This window comes from Patagioenas fasciata, chromosome 1, assembly GCF_037038585.1.
Source record: "Patagioenas fasciata isolate bPatFas1 chromosome 1, bPatFas1.hap1, whole genome shotgun sequence".
NCBI classification, from domain to species: domain Eukaryota; kingdom Metazoa; phylum Chordata; class Aves; order Columbiformes; family Columbidae; genus Patagioenas; species Patagioenas fasciata.
In genome coordinates, this window is record NC_092520.1 from 161433023 (window position 1) to 161447363 (window position 14341).

General features: G+C 39.3%; 1 protein-coding gene across 1 annotated transcript in view; it reads right to left on the reverse strand.

Annotated features, from left to right (window-relative positions):
- NAP1L1 (nucleosome assembly protein 1 like 1) overlaps positions 1-14341 on the reverse strand; it is a 38385-nt gene that overhangs the window by 17850 nt on the left and 6194 nt on the right. The window contains exons 2-3 of the mRNA XM_065838007.2: positions 1983-2017; positions 1307-1395 (exon numbers count right to left, since the gene is read on the reverse strand). Coding sequence (XP_065694079.1) covers positions 1307-1395; positions 1983-1999 — 106 coding nt within the window. The 5' untranslated portion in view covers positions 2000-2017. The remainder of the gene's footprint in view (positions 1-1306; positions 1396-1982; positions 2018-14341) is intronic.

Below are 14341 nucleotides of genomic sequence, written 5' to 3' on the forward strand. Positions count from 1 at the left end.
GCCAGTTATTCCTTAACACCAAATCAGTATACACATGGTATACCAATGCCAACAGCCACATTCCCTGTAACTGAAATCTGACCACACAGTCTGTTTTGCAAATTTGTGGATCCATGTACACTATGTCTTCAAAGAGGTTTTTCCTAAAAGCCTGACTGCTATACTTATCGTCCACAGAAAGACCTTTGACATATTTAAAAATGAAATTAGATTTAAAAAAATAAATCAGTAAAATATAAGCAAAATTGTGCATAAAAAAATACCAGAAAACTAGAAAGCAAGAATTATGGATGCAAAAGAACTGCTTAACAGCATCAGGTTTCCCTACTACTGAAAAATGTTTCTGCTTTATAAAATTCAATTTCCCTCCAAGATTCCTATGGCATAATTTGCCCTTACATCCTTGTCTACAATAGCTGGGATTAATCACTAAAAATACACATGATTCACCTCTAGGTTGCTTTGGGACACCTGGAAATCTACCATTTAATTATTATAAGCTGTTCTTCAGCTGACCAGTGTGCTCCCCACAATTTTGCAGTCCAGCTTTGAAAACACTTTTTTCAATAGATACAGCAAAGCCTCTAACATCATCTTGAGCAAAATTATGCTACTTTAGTGTTATTATTCTGTTCAAGCAGTCATATAATATGGCACTATTGGTAGTTGAAATAATTTTATTATTTATTATTAGTTAGTTCTCTTTCAGCTACTTGCCCTGCAGATTCTAACTGTGCCTCTAATGTTTAACTACAAAGTATGAGTAAGACAGTTCAGCACAGACAAAACAAGTATTCTGATACATGTTAAGGTTATTTTTGTTGAGAGAAAAAAAAAAGTATTTATTGATTTTAGGAGTGGCAACACTAAGCATGATTTTTGTTCTGTTCACAATCTTAACAATTCAGCAGCAAATTACTAAGCAACTGATCAAAAAAGAGACACACACACATATATGCACCTGATTTTCTTCTACCCAGAGTTTCACTTTTTAAAACCCTTTAACTGTTGTTAGTTTTGAAAGTATCTAGTCACATACCCACAATAATCCTTTCTTTTTCTAATTATTTATCCTTACAGGTGGCCAGTGCTGCCTGAACTGTTACTAATCATGACTAAAATAAAGGACTAAAGACAACTAATAAAAATCACACAACTGGCAAAAGAGTCCTTCAAAATTTAAATACAGTTATGCATCAGTAGTTATGTTTTACCATTTCATATTATTTTAAGCAGTAAGAACCTTGTAACACATTAATTAGAAAACATGTATGCAGCTGTTTAGAAACCCTTGTTTCAACATTACCTTTGTTGTTGGCGTCTTCACCAGTTTCATCATCTTCTACTTCTTCAACATCTTCCATATCCTGTTGATCAAGTTCAGACTGTTCTTTGCTATTAGGAATATCCAATAACAGGATCAAGAAGTTAATTTTACAAAATACTATAAGGAGACTAAAGAACTCAAGTTAGAGATCATGTGGGTAGAAGCAAACTGTTGCATTAGTTCTTTCTACAAAATAATTCCTTCAGCACCCATTTGTATCAACTAGTCAAAAGCCTCCTTCTGTTCTATGCATTCTCTTTGTTAAGATGCACAGGCCTTGAGTATTGAGGGTAGGTTCACCTAATCTTTACATAAATACCACACAATATGAGCATTCAAAGTATAGAAAAACTTATGCACAGTGAAACAATAGTAATTGGCAGTACTACCGGTTTTTCCCCTCCAGAATTCTAACCAACATGGTAAGTTCACTGGTGCCTTGTCCCAGGTTTTAGATTTACTTACAATTAAGACCCCAAACCCATTTAGTATGAGCAACTCAAGCTTTTCTCCCACAAACATATAAACCTCACATCTTGCCACCATGCCAAGATCACTACCTAGACCATATCTACCAAGTATATGGAGATCACAGCCATCTGAAGTACAGTGTATGACACAGTAAGAGCCTCAATAATGCACAGATTTTACTTACTTGTCTATGTTTGCCATTCTTCTAGATTTCGAACCCTAGGGAAAATAAAAACAAAAATCAGCATTAGACTTCACTTAAAAGGTCTACAGGCAAGTGCTATAATGTTAAAAAGGAAAGGAACACAAACCATGTCAGCTTTAATAAATAGGACGAATACATATTATAGTCTGAACAGTGGCATATCTGCCATGCGCTTTTTAAGGTCTCACTCTAAAGCATACAGAAATACTAAAAAACTTTGTTCTGGTTTAGAATCAATAGATTTATTCACATAAATTGAAGTACCAGCAGAATACCATGTTGCATTTTGTATTATAGCACTGTACTAATATCACAGATTGAAAACTAGTCCTGTCCAAGTATGAAGTTGAAATATAACTTTGAGAAAAACAGAAGCAAAAAAGGTGCTACAACTCTTTTGGTAATCATTTACTCATTTCCAGTACGTAATTGCAGGCAGAGGATACTTATAGCTTTTTCTTTTAATACTAGAGACACTTTTTTGTGGATTTAGTTTTAATTCCAACTTTACAAAACAAATCCAAGTAGTTCCTCAGAATACCCATAGAACTGCAACATTAAAAAAAATACTTGATGCCAGGTGCCGAGCTATTTAACTCAACTAATTTCCATGTCCTAACTGATGAGGATTTTCTTAAGTATCTCAGTATCATCACAAACACATTCCAGTAACTAGAAATATTTTATGTTGAAACTCTTGAAAATCTTCTATACGATGAAACACCTATGTTCTCAAACATACTACAAGATGAATGACATTTTCCACCTGCAAAATGGTACTTAGGAGTCTAATGTCCAAAAAGATGTCCCTGACTTCAAGCTAACCAAAGCAATACCACACAAAAAAACCACTGTCCCGTTACTGCCATCTTAGGTCCAATGGTTCCAGGAGACAAAGTACCAAGAATAATCCACTAGTCCAAGAAGCATGGAAATCACTGCTTTAGAGCCCCCATTTTAACTGCTGTCCAGTACGCTACACAAATTCAAGTTTCTTTCAGAAAGTTCAACTCCTTAATATGTGTTCCAATGTGAATTTTAGTAAAAGCATTGGAGGCACATGTTCCAGAAAATATGAAAACTGCATTTCATCTATCCAAAGTGTGAAACACAAGAGCACAATCCTAGTAAGGTCAGGAGATTAACAGTCAATATAAAGAGACATGTTAGAATCTAAACTTTATAATTTAACAGCTACACTCTATGTAGATATAATCAAAATATATATTTCCACCATCATAACTACTTCCCAAAAATTACATGGGAAGGAAGTATCCAATGTGATCATACAGGACCACAACTTCACAGTGTCAATGAAGTATTTAGGAGACTGCACATGATCAAAAAAAAGTTCAATTCCCTACTATGTAGAAAAACTAAATAACCAACTACTTGTCAATCTATTTCAGAAAAACAGCACAGTATTTGGTATCAAATAGAATGGTAGTGCTACTATAAATCAAAGGACAGCTAACAATTTGACAAGAAATCCAAGAATTCCAGTAAAATTTGACTCATTTGAAGTTTACAAAATTCAGATCAAGTTTGGATCACTTCAGGTTTACATATGGATGCAAGAGGCGTATAAAACTATTCCAAAGACTCTGCTTTGGATATCATTCTCAAAAGACAGCATGGACTGAAGACCTATAGAAACTGAAAACATACTACAATTACCACTCACATTTAGATGTCTCCTTATTTCTTGAGAAAGCTAACAATTAGCTTTATTTCTGATTTGCAAAAGATTTTATCCATGCAAAATATGCAACTTTTTCCTTACGCATTTCCTCTTAACTTCATGTTCATGCAGGACCTTTTCTAGGAGACCGGTAGTATCACTGTGCAAAAAAATATGAGGTGCACAGTACACCTGCCTTGTATGATCATACATTTCTATGCAAATGTGACAACGTTCACAAACTGTTATTGCTTCTTGCAGAGATTAACATTTCCTCTGTCCATTCTCCCCATCAAATACAGTTTCACTTTCCACAAAACTTGAGGCAAGTCTTTCAAAGGTGTAGCCAGTGACAACACAACCCCTGTTGTCTCACCAAGCCAGTGGGCTAGATGGAAGAGCAGCTGAAACACCTCAGATACAGGTTTGCTGAAACAGACCAACATCTGCAGTTCATTTTTCTAAATGAGGACACAAGATTAGCTATGACCAAGTGATGCCTAAAAACTTTCAGAAGTATTCATCCCATCTCCAACAGCAGCAGATACATAGAAAAAAAAAGCAACGACATGGCAATAATTCCTCTAGAAACTCTTCTAGCTTTCAATCACATTGAAAACACACCATTAAAACATCACCAAAACAAAATCTTTAAAAAAAAAGGGAAAAGAAAACCCACACAAACAAAAACATTACCACAAACACCACACTGACTCAGGAAGTGCAAGTATTTGACAATCTCATAATAAATATTTATTTCATAAACTAGTCCTCCTCTTCCCTGCAACTGTGCAGGTAAACTGATGTTGTATCATGCAAGTATCAAAGCACTAAAATTCTGTTTCTGAGTTCCAACATTCAGCTCAGAGATCATAAATAAGTCAAATTTTTCTATGCTGGGCAACACTGTAGCAGACAAAGTTTCACCAGCAGCCTCCACATTCTTGAATTCTTAGGCAGGCCCTTGTTTTCAGCAGTCTGAACAACTGTCTTTCATCACCAACTTTCATCTTTTCGGTGATCTCCCCTCTTTTAAGATCACTTTGACAATTCTGAAGGCATTCATCTCATTACAGAACCCCGTGAAGTCCAGCATCTGCCTCCCCTTGTTGCAAGGGGCTTTTATACATACCATGCAATCTCTGCCAACAATGTATGTTTTCCAACTATGGCCCAGTTTACTCAGTCTTTGGATAACATTCTTTAAAGACTTTTTGGAAATTAAACCAGACTGTATCAAGTAGCTATCAACTTCAGTGCCTCCCTCCACTGTGTTCCCATTTTTTTGTCCTCCTTGCGTGAATCTCTTCATGTCTCATCCTTTAATCTTCCCTCCACTTTTTACACAACTCAGTATCAGAACACTTGTAGTTAAAACAGTTCTTCAAACTGAGGAGATACTACTGTTTTTCATGACTCTGTCATCTACCAGCTCTGAACAGTTCTTTTGTGAGGAGGCTATGAGAGACAATGTCAAGAGGACTACATTAGCAGACATTTAGACTAATCTCTGCAACCCACTAGCATGGATATATAGTTGCATCACCTTTAGTTTATTGTCATATAACTAAGCAATCATAAGCTTCTCTGCAAACACAGTTTAACTGGTAAAAAAAAAAAACCACACAAAACAAACACCACAAAAGACCCACAAAAAACACACACCACCTGTAGAGGCAGAAAAGCATTGAGAAAATGCATTAAGAGCAAACAGCTTCCACTGTTATTGCACACCACCTAATACAAGGTCCCAACCTATTAGTGAGAGCTTCAGATATGATCTATACCACAAATCAGCAATACTACAACACATCACTGCACTATTTGTTTTGCAGTATCTTCCCAAAACTAAATATTTGGATGTAGTACTCTATCACTCAGCTTTCCACAAAAAAGACAGAGACATCCTTCCCAGTTTGTTTCATAGGTGCACTTAAGATTGTGAACAGCAGCTGCACCTTGGCATGTGAGCAGCAAGCATTCACTGGTGTTGCTCCTTGAAGTAGTCCCTGGGAGATACCAGTTCACCGCTACCAGTGCAGGATTATAACAAACCTGGCTACAGTTGGTGTGTTGGTGTTACTTCAAGACTCAGTGTCTCAGTGACTGTTTTGTGCTGAGATACTACTTGAATATTTTCTTGCTGTCAGGGGGCCTAGATTTTATGATTACCAGTAAAGTGTAGCCTCTTGCCCTGTCCAAAAGCCAGCAGGCAAATTACCTCTTTATTTGTAAAATACTTTGTTTCCCTGTTATTTAACCAGCTACAATCAGTAGCACTGCATTATGGTGAAATATAGAGGCGCTCAGAGGCTTCACTTAAAATGTTTTGCTGCGCAATGGAAAAATATGCAGAGGAAAAGAAATAGTTATCTTTGCAGGGCTTTAAAGATAACATATAGGAAGTTAACACTATAAAAAAGGAAACAAAAGCACAGAAAAGCAAACTGCAGTGCATGCTTTCCAAAGACTGAAGTTTTAAACATCTTTCATACAGGCAGCTTAAACTTGCTCACAAGCCTACCTGCCATCACAAGAAATGAGTCCTTTTTTAAAATTGAAAGGAGACTGTTAATCCAGTACAAGCTCAGCCAGTTTTGAGTGCTTCCTGCAGAATTACAAAAAATTGGCAGAACTCTCTACAAACCTAAATCTTACTAAGCAGTATGAAAATCTGCTATTTTTATGATGTTTAAAGGATATCACCTCTTTGACTTGTCATGTTTTTTGAAGAAATGTAGTTTGATACATGAAGAAATAAATAATGATATTGCCATGTGTTGATCCCCAAGTTACCCACTAGTAAGCTTTCACACTTCTCAGGGGCTATTGTTCTTTAAGTAATTTTGCTCAAGTGAAAACAGAAACACAAACTGTAAATATTCAGCCCTTCCCAGTCTGCCTTTATCCACACAGAAACCAGTCTGAATTTGCACAGCAGCACCGGCAACATTACAGCTAGGACACAAACACTCCGCTGAGAAGCTTTTTCTTTTTGAAGGTCAGCTTCAAGTGTCCCAAGTAAGTATGCCAGTATGAGATTACCCTGACATCCGCTCAGCCTTGGGAAGACAGGTCACAGTGAGGTGAATCAGGAGTCAGCTGAGGAGGCAAGACATTCCTAAGACAGTTTCTGCAGCAAAACAACAGCTTTTTTTTCACAAGCCCTACAGCTGGCAGGCCGCCAACAGATCTCAGCTGTTCAGCATCTCTCTGGCTACCATACCACCAACAGGACCCATTCCTTCCCTTTGAGGAAATACCATTTAGCCTTCTCTAGAGGAACTGCTCCCACAGTTAGCTTGCAATAGCAACTAGAAGAAATTTCTGAAGTAGTTCAAGGGATGCAAATGAGGCTTTTTGAAGATATTTCACCTAAGTTACAGACAAGCCTTGTTTACTCACATCTTTAAAAGGAATCTACCCTTTTGCCCAAACTAATTTCCTCAGTAGTCAATAATCCAGAGCAGTGCAAATAAGTCAGCCTGTCCATAGAAGAGCACATCAGTCTCTCTCTGTCTCTGGCAAGCCGTGGGCAACTGAAAGTAACACATTAACAGAAAACACCTAAAACAAACGAACCCTATGTGGGATTAAAAATTTGCAACATAAAATAATTAAGTGGACTAAGTCAGAAGTCAGTGAAGAAAAGAGGTCCAGCTGGAGGACAGCTAGTTGTACAGCAGGATTAAGTCTTGCGAACTATTTGCAATGCATGCAGAAATCAAAAGTGCCAGACAAATGACATCATACCAGCCAAGTTCAACTGTTACTGGGAAACTCAAGAACAATATATTAACTGAAAGTTAATTCAAGTTCTTGCCTAGCATTCCAGGAGGGCAACTTGTAACATTTTGCTTTACATACTCAGCATCAGGAAATAAAAATTAAAGTAATGTAGAGATCCATCAAAATCAGCTTCATCAGGTGCCCAATTTAAATGCCTCTATACAAATGCACATTGCATGGGGAATAAACAAGAGACATGCACACATCTGTAAGACTGATCTTACTGGCATCATGGAGATGTGGTGAGATGGCTCCTATGACTGGAGTTTTGGAATAGAAGAATACAGACTCTTTAGGAAGGACAGGCAGGGGAAGACAAGCAGCAAGGGGGTGTCACCCTCTTTGTCAATGACCAGCTGGAGTGCAAGGAACTTCACCTGGGGGTAGATGAGGTGCAGACTGAGAGCTCATGGGTCAGGATTAAAGGGAGGGCAGGGATGGATGACATTATAGTGGGGGTCTGCTACAGGTCACTTGACCAAGAAGACGAAGTGAAGAGGACCTCTAAGACAGACAGGAGCAGCAGCAGCCCCACATTCACAAGCCCAAGTCCTCATGGGGGACTTCGACCACCCCAATATCTATTAGACAGACAACACACCAGGGGGCAAGCACTCCAGAAGTTCCTTGGAATGCATTGCTTCCTTCTCCAAGTGACAGAGGAGTCAACAAGGAGAGACGCTATGCTGGACCTTGTTCTGACCAGGAACATGAAGCTCAAGTGCAGTCTTGGCTGCAGTGACCATGAAATTGTGGAGTTCAAGATCGTAGGCAACACAGCAAGCTCACTCCCCTGGACCTCTGGAGAGCACACTTCGGCCTTTTCAGGGATCTGCTTGGCAGAGTACCATGGGACAAAGCCCTGGAGGGAGAGGGACTCAAGAGAGCTGGTTAATATTCAAGGATCACCTCCTCCAAGCTCAGAAGCAATGTATCCAAACAAAGAGGAAATGAGGCAAGAATGTCAGGAGGTCTGCATGGATGCATAAGGAGCTCCTGGACAAACTCAAACACAAAAATGAAGCCTACAGAGGGTGGAAGCAAGGACCGGTAGCCTGGGAGGGATACAGAGAAACTGAAAGCAGCCAGGGATCAGGTTCGGAAAGCTAAAGCCCTTATAGAATTAAATCTGGCCAGGGATGTCAAGGGCAACAAAAAAATCTGCTATAGGTATGTCAGTGATAAAAGGAAGATTAGGGAAAAATGTTGGCTCTCTCCAGAAGGAAACAGGAGACCTGGTTACCCAGGATATGGAGAAAGCTGAAGTATTCAATGACTTTTTTGCCTCAGTCTTCTCTGGAAAGTGCTCCAGCCACACTGCTCAAGTCACAGAAGGCAAAGGCAGGGACTGGGAGAAGGAAGAACCACCCACTGTAGAAGATCAAGTTTGAGATCATCTAAGAAACCTGAAGGTGCATAAACTCATGGGACCTGCTGAGATGACTCCGCAAGACCTGACAAACCTGGAAACTGAAGTTGCTAAACCACTATCCATCATATTTGATAAGTCATGGCAGTCCAGTGAAGTTCCCACTAATGGCAAAAGAGGAATTGTAACCCGCATTTTTAAAAAACGGAAAAAAGGAAAACCCAGGGAACTACAGGCCAGTCAGTCTCACCTCTGTGCCCAGCAAAATCATGGAGGAGATCCTCCTGGAAACTACACGAAGGCACATGGAAAATAAGGAGGTAATTGATGGCAGCCAACATGGCTTCCATAAGGGCAAATCATGCCTCACAAATTTGGTTGCTTTCTACAACAGGGTTACAGCACTGGTGGATAAGGGAAGAGCAACTGATGACATCTAACTAGACTTGTGCAAAACATCCTCATTTCTAAAGTGAAGAGACATGGATTTGATAGATGGACCATTCCATGGATAAGGAACTGACTGGATGGTTGCACTCAGAGAGCTGCAGTCAACAGCTTGATGTCCAAGTGGAGACCTGTGACAAGCGACATTCCTTGGGGCCAGTATTGGGACAGGCACTATTTAACATCTTTGTCAGTGACATAGATAGTGGGACTGAGTGCACCCTCACTAAGTTTGCCAATGACACCAAACCATGTGGTGCAGTCAACACACTGGAGGGAAGGGATGCCATCCAAAGGGATCTTGACAGGCTTCAGAGGTGGGCCTGCGGAAACCTCTTGAAGTTCAAGAAGGTCAAGTGCAAAGTCCTTCACCTGGGCCAGGGCAATCCCGAGCACAAATAGAGGTTGGGAGGAGAACAGATTGAAAGCAGACTGGAGAAGGACTTGGGGGAGTTGGCTGATGAGAAGCTCAACATAAGTAAGCAATGTGCGCTTGCAGCCCAGAAAACCAACCGTATCCTGGGCTGCATCACAAGAGGCATGGTCAAGGGAGCTGATTCTCCCCGCTACTTAACTCTTGTGATACCTCACCTGGAGCACTGTGTTCATCTCTGGGGCCCCGAACATAAAGAGGACATGGACCTGTTGAAGCAAGTCCAGAGGAGGGCCACAAAGATGATCAGAGGGCTGGAGCACCTCTCCTGTGAAGACAGGCTGAGAGAGTTGGGGCTGTTCAGCCTGGAGGAGAGAAGACTCCGGGGAGACCTTATAACAGCTTTCAAGTACCTGAAGGAGCCATATGAAAAAGCTGGAAAACTACATTTTACAAGGGCATGTAGTGATAGGACAAGCAGTAATGGTTTTAAACTGAAAGAGGGTAGATTTAGATTAGGTATAAGGAAGAAATTCTTCACCATGAGGGTGGTGAGGCACTGGAATAGGCTGCTCAGAGAAGTCATGGATTCCCCAGTCCCTGGAAATACTCAAGGCCAGGTTGGACAGGGCTTTGAGCAACCTGGTCTAGCAAAGTGTCCCTGCCCACAGAAGTGGGCTTGGAACTTTATGATCTTTAAGGTCCCTTCTAACCAAAACCATTCTATGATTCTATGATCAAAAGATGTTATTTGATTGTAGATGTTCAAAACAATTGTTTGGGGTAGTTTGCTTAAACCTCTAAGAGAGGTTTAACTTTAAAGAGCTCAGATGCTCTGCATAGAACAGTTTCATTCACATCAATGTTAGAACTGGGTGAGCTCTTTAAGAAGTACACAGTACATGGCATAGAGTTACACACTTCAAAATTTTTGGCACTAAGACCTAAAAAACCACATATAAATAATTTCACAACTGTTAGTAGAAGCTATGGTAACAAAAATTCATAGATGAGAAAGAATCACTCAGTTGAGCAGTAACTAAGAAAGCATTTAGCTCCTCTTTGAAAAGGTGATGAAGCAGAAGACCAAGTGTTTATTTTTTATTTTTGTAATCAAATTCATGAAAATTATTAGCATGGGAACTAGTCATGTAACAAGGGGATATTGTGCCTATCATTAACATGGTAGACAAGTAACATGTTACAGGGATTATAGCATCCATATTATTGAAAACCACACCTTCTTAGGAAAGCTGAAGGTAAAAAAAAAAAAAAAATCAGTTTAAAGTGAGGAGAGTAGTCCTATGCTAGAACATCAAGAGACCACATCTATTTGATGAAAGACATTATCAGCCACTGAACTCTCCAGAGACAATTTCCTTTTAAAAGCCCCTCAAAGTTTTTCTGTTAACAAAATATTTATGACTGTTAATGTAGGAGAGCAAAAATTGACAAAATTAAATTTTCAAATCTGGAGTAGCTAATTAAGATCGTCTGTCAAAATACAAGCACAGAAAACAAGAGCAGGAGATAATAAACAAGATAGTACTATTATAAAAGCTATCAAGGTCTTGTAGAGAAATTAAGGAGCTAATGGTCAATGGAAGCAAGTAATCCAGGTTCCTCAATACAGTAACAAGAATGTGCCAGTGGACACTGTAACTGGATACAGTAACTCAAACCGTTCTGTTTTGCTGCAATTTTATTATGCAAGCACCAACTCATCCACTAGGTCCAAAAGACACACAGTCAACAGCAGAAATGCTAACTGGCATGGCAATATATGGGAATCTTTAGCAGAAGCCTGAGTAAGGTACTCTGGACCAAGCAGAGAATAAGAAATTCAGAGGAGCAGTGGTGTCTCACAAAACATACTCAGAACATTTAACTATATGGAAGTGCTAAATTGACCAAGATGGGAAGGACTCACATCACCATGAGAGTAATACACCCCCTTTGTAAAGGGAACATCAAGTTTCTCTGCTGAACCACCTTTTCAGTCAGCTAAAGCCAACATAACCAGCAAATGCTGCTGGGAAAGCTTATCACAGTTCTTCCTTAGCTATGCATACCCCACTCCTTTCATCAGCAATGGCTGAACAGCTGTAAAGTTAAAAAAAAGTGCTGGGGATTTCTATTGTACAGGGCTAGACCTGCAATTGCATAAGTAACAGTAGGGCTAAGCGAAGGAGGCCACTACCAGTAAGTACCTTTTAGAATAACTCTCAAACACGGTTAGACAAGTTCGAAGTTACTGTGAAACAGTATGTGAAACATCTTACCTTGTGATAACACGGCAAAATTCAGAATTTGGTTGTTGAGAATAGAAACACTAAATCATTATAAGACTGAACCTAGTAACACAACACAATTAACTGAAACTGTCTGCTCTCTCCCATTCAAGTGGCAATTTTCACTTTTCATAGTAACTGCTGAGGTAAAGGCACCAACTTCAGCCATTTGCCAATGCAACTATTTCACTACTGCTTGCAGGTCTCTGCACAATACATGTTATGGCATGAAAACACATTTTCCGCATTTCAAGTTTAAAGTGCTCTACAACTTGCAAGAGAATGCCAGTTACATGATGGGGAAAAACTCAGATTCGTCAAAACAGGACTGAGTGATCATTTATATATAGCTAAGTTACTTAGCCACTAGTAACTGCAGGGCTTCCTTTTGTTCATGTGGAAACACGTTTTAGAGCTTTCCCCTTAATTTTAAAATCAGGAAACGAAGATTCAGTCAAATACTGAACTCCAGTTTTGTAGCATTTTTATTGAATTCTAGGTAGTGCCTTACTCTTTACTCTCATAGCAAAACAAGAGTCTCCATAATATGGAAATGGACTACAGCATTACAATTTAAAACGAGGGGTGAATTATATCTGCATGCTTGTTTCTACTACTGATCTGAGCTCCCTGATTGTGTTCTAAAAATAGGACAATTAATACACAACGTGGCCTTTGTTCTGGATGCCAAGATTCTGTAGCAGAATACCTACCAATTTCTATTTAGGGCAATCTTTCATGATTAGAAAAGTAATCCAGAAGTTTAAATTCAAATCTGAAAAACCCAAATAAGATTTTTTCTTTTCAACAAACTGATCAGAATAGTTTGTTGCAGTTTCTTCTTTCCATCACTGATAACAGAAAAACAACAGCCACGCTGAAGGGCTGAAATCAGAATCTTCATTTATAAAAAAAAGAATTAAAGCTTCCTATGTGAGTATTTCTCTATACAGTTCATGTTGGTACAAGTATTCAGCTTGTTAGTGTCAAAGTGATAAAAAAATAGTGTTTTAACAAAGTAATTCAGGTAGCAGGGTGCATTTTAACATTTTAAAAGATCAACTTGTGCATGCCACATCAAATGAAGGAAAGTGTCAGTTGACTACTGAGATTGACACATAATCAAACACAACCATACTGGCAGTTACACTGCTATCTACAAGGCTCACACACTGCACCACTGAAGTTTTTACACAGTTTGACTTTAAAAAAAACATCTAAACATCCGTATCTGAAAAGAAAGTAAAAACACAAACCGGAAAATGTACATAGGTTTCAAAAGGGTGTTTTTTGCTGGAACATCTGATGAATGCAATATTGTAAATTCATTAACTCCCCACAAAGCCACTAAAATTTCTAAAACATGTTTAGCAACTTCCTTGCTATCTTCACTTCAATATTTTTCCATCAAAACAAAGCCATTACTAAACAGCAAATCTTAAAATGTCTGGTTTTCAACTAAGAAGCTAGCATTCACTTAAAAAAACCCACACAACATCAATCTAACTTTGACACATTTTTGGTGGCTGTCAGGGGTGAGATGTTACAATTGGTAGTAGACCCAGCAGAAGTATACACATGGTTATGGTTTCAGTAAGTCACTTTCAAATGAATACAGGTGCAGAGTTTAAAAAGCACTTGTAAGGTATACTACACTGGTAGAGAGCCAAAGAACTCGAGCCTTATTTACAAAGCAATCTTCAGAAGCATTTTCCTGTGAATTTCACTCAATTGTGCTTTTACTACCAGCAGTACCACCTGATATCTCCATAACAGTGAAGGTGATAAAAGAATCAAAAGGCCATTTCATGAAGATATCCCCAGTTCAAAAACGGCAAGCAGGTTTCTGATGATGTTACTTTGCACACACGAGGAACAAAATAAAGCTCTTATACCAGCTCATATTCACAGTATCACAGTATGTTTGGGATTGGAAGGGACCTCAAAAGATCATCTAGTCCAATATCCTTGCTGGAGCAGGAACGCCTAGGTGAGGTCGCACAGGAACATGTCCAGGCAGGTTTTGAATGTCTCCAGGGAAGGAGACTCCACTACCTCCCTGGGCAGCCTGTTCCAGTGCTCTGTCACCCTCACTGAGAAGAAGTTCTTTCTCAAATTGAAGTGGAACCTCTTGTGTTCCAGCTTGATCCCATTACCCCTTGTCCTATCATTGTTTGCCACTGAGAAGAGCCTGGCTCCATCCTCATGGCATTCACCCTTTACATATTTATAAACATTAATAAGGTCACCCCTCAGTCTCCTCTTCTCCAAACTGAAGAGACCCAGCTCCCTCAGCCTTTCTTCATAAGGGAGGTGCTCCACTCCCTTAATCATCTTTGTTGCCCTACTCTGGACCCTCTCCAGCAGTTCCCTGTTCTTCTTTAACTG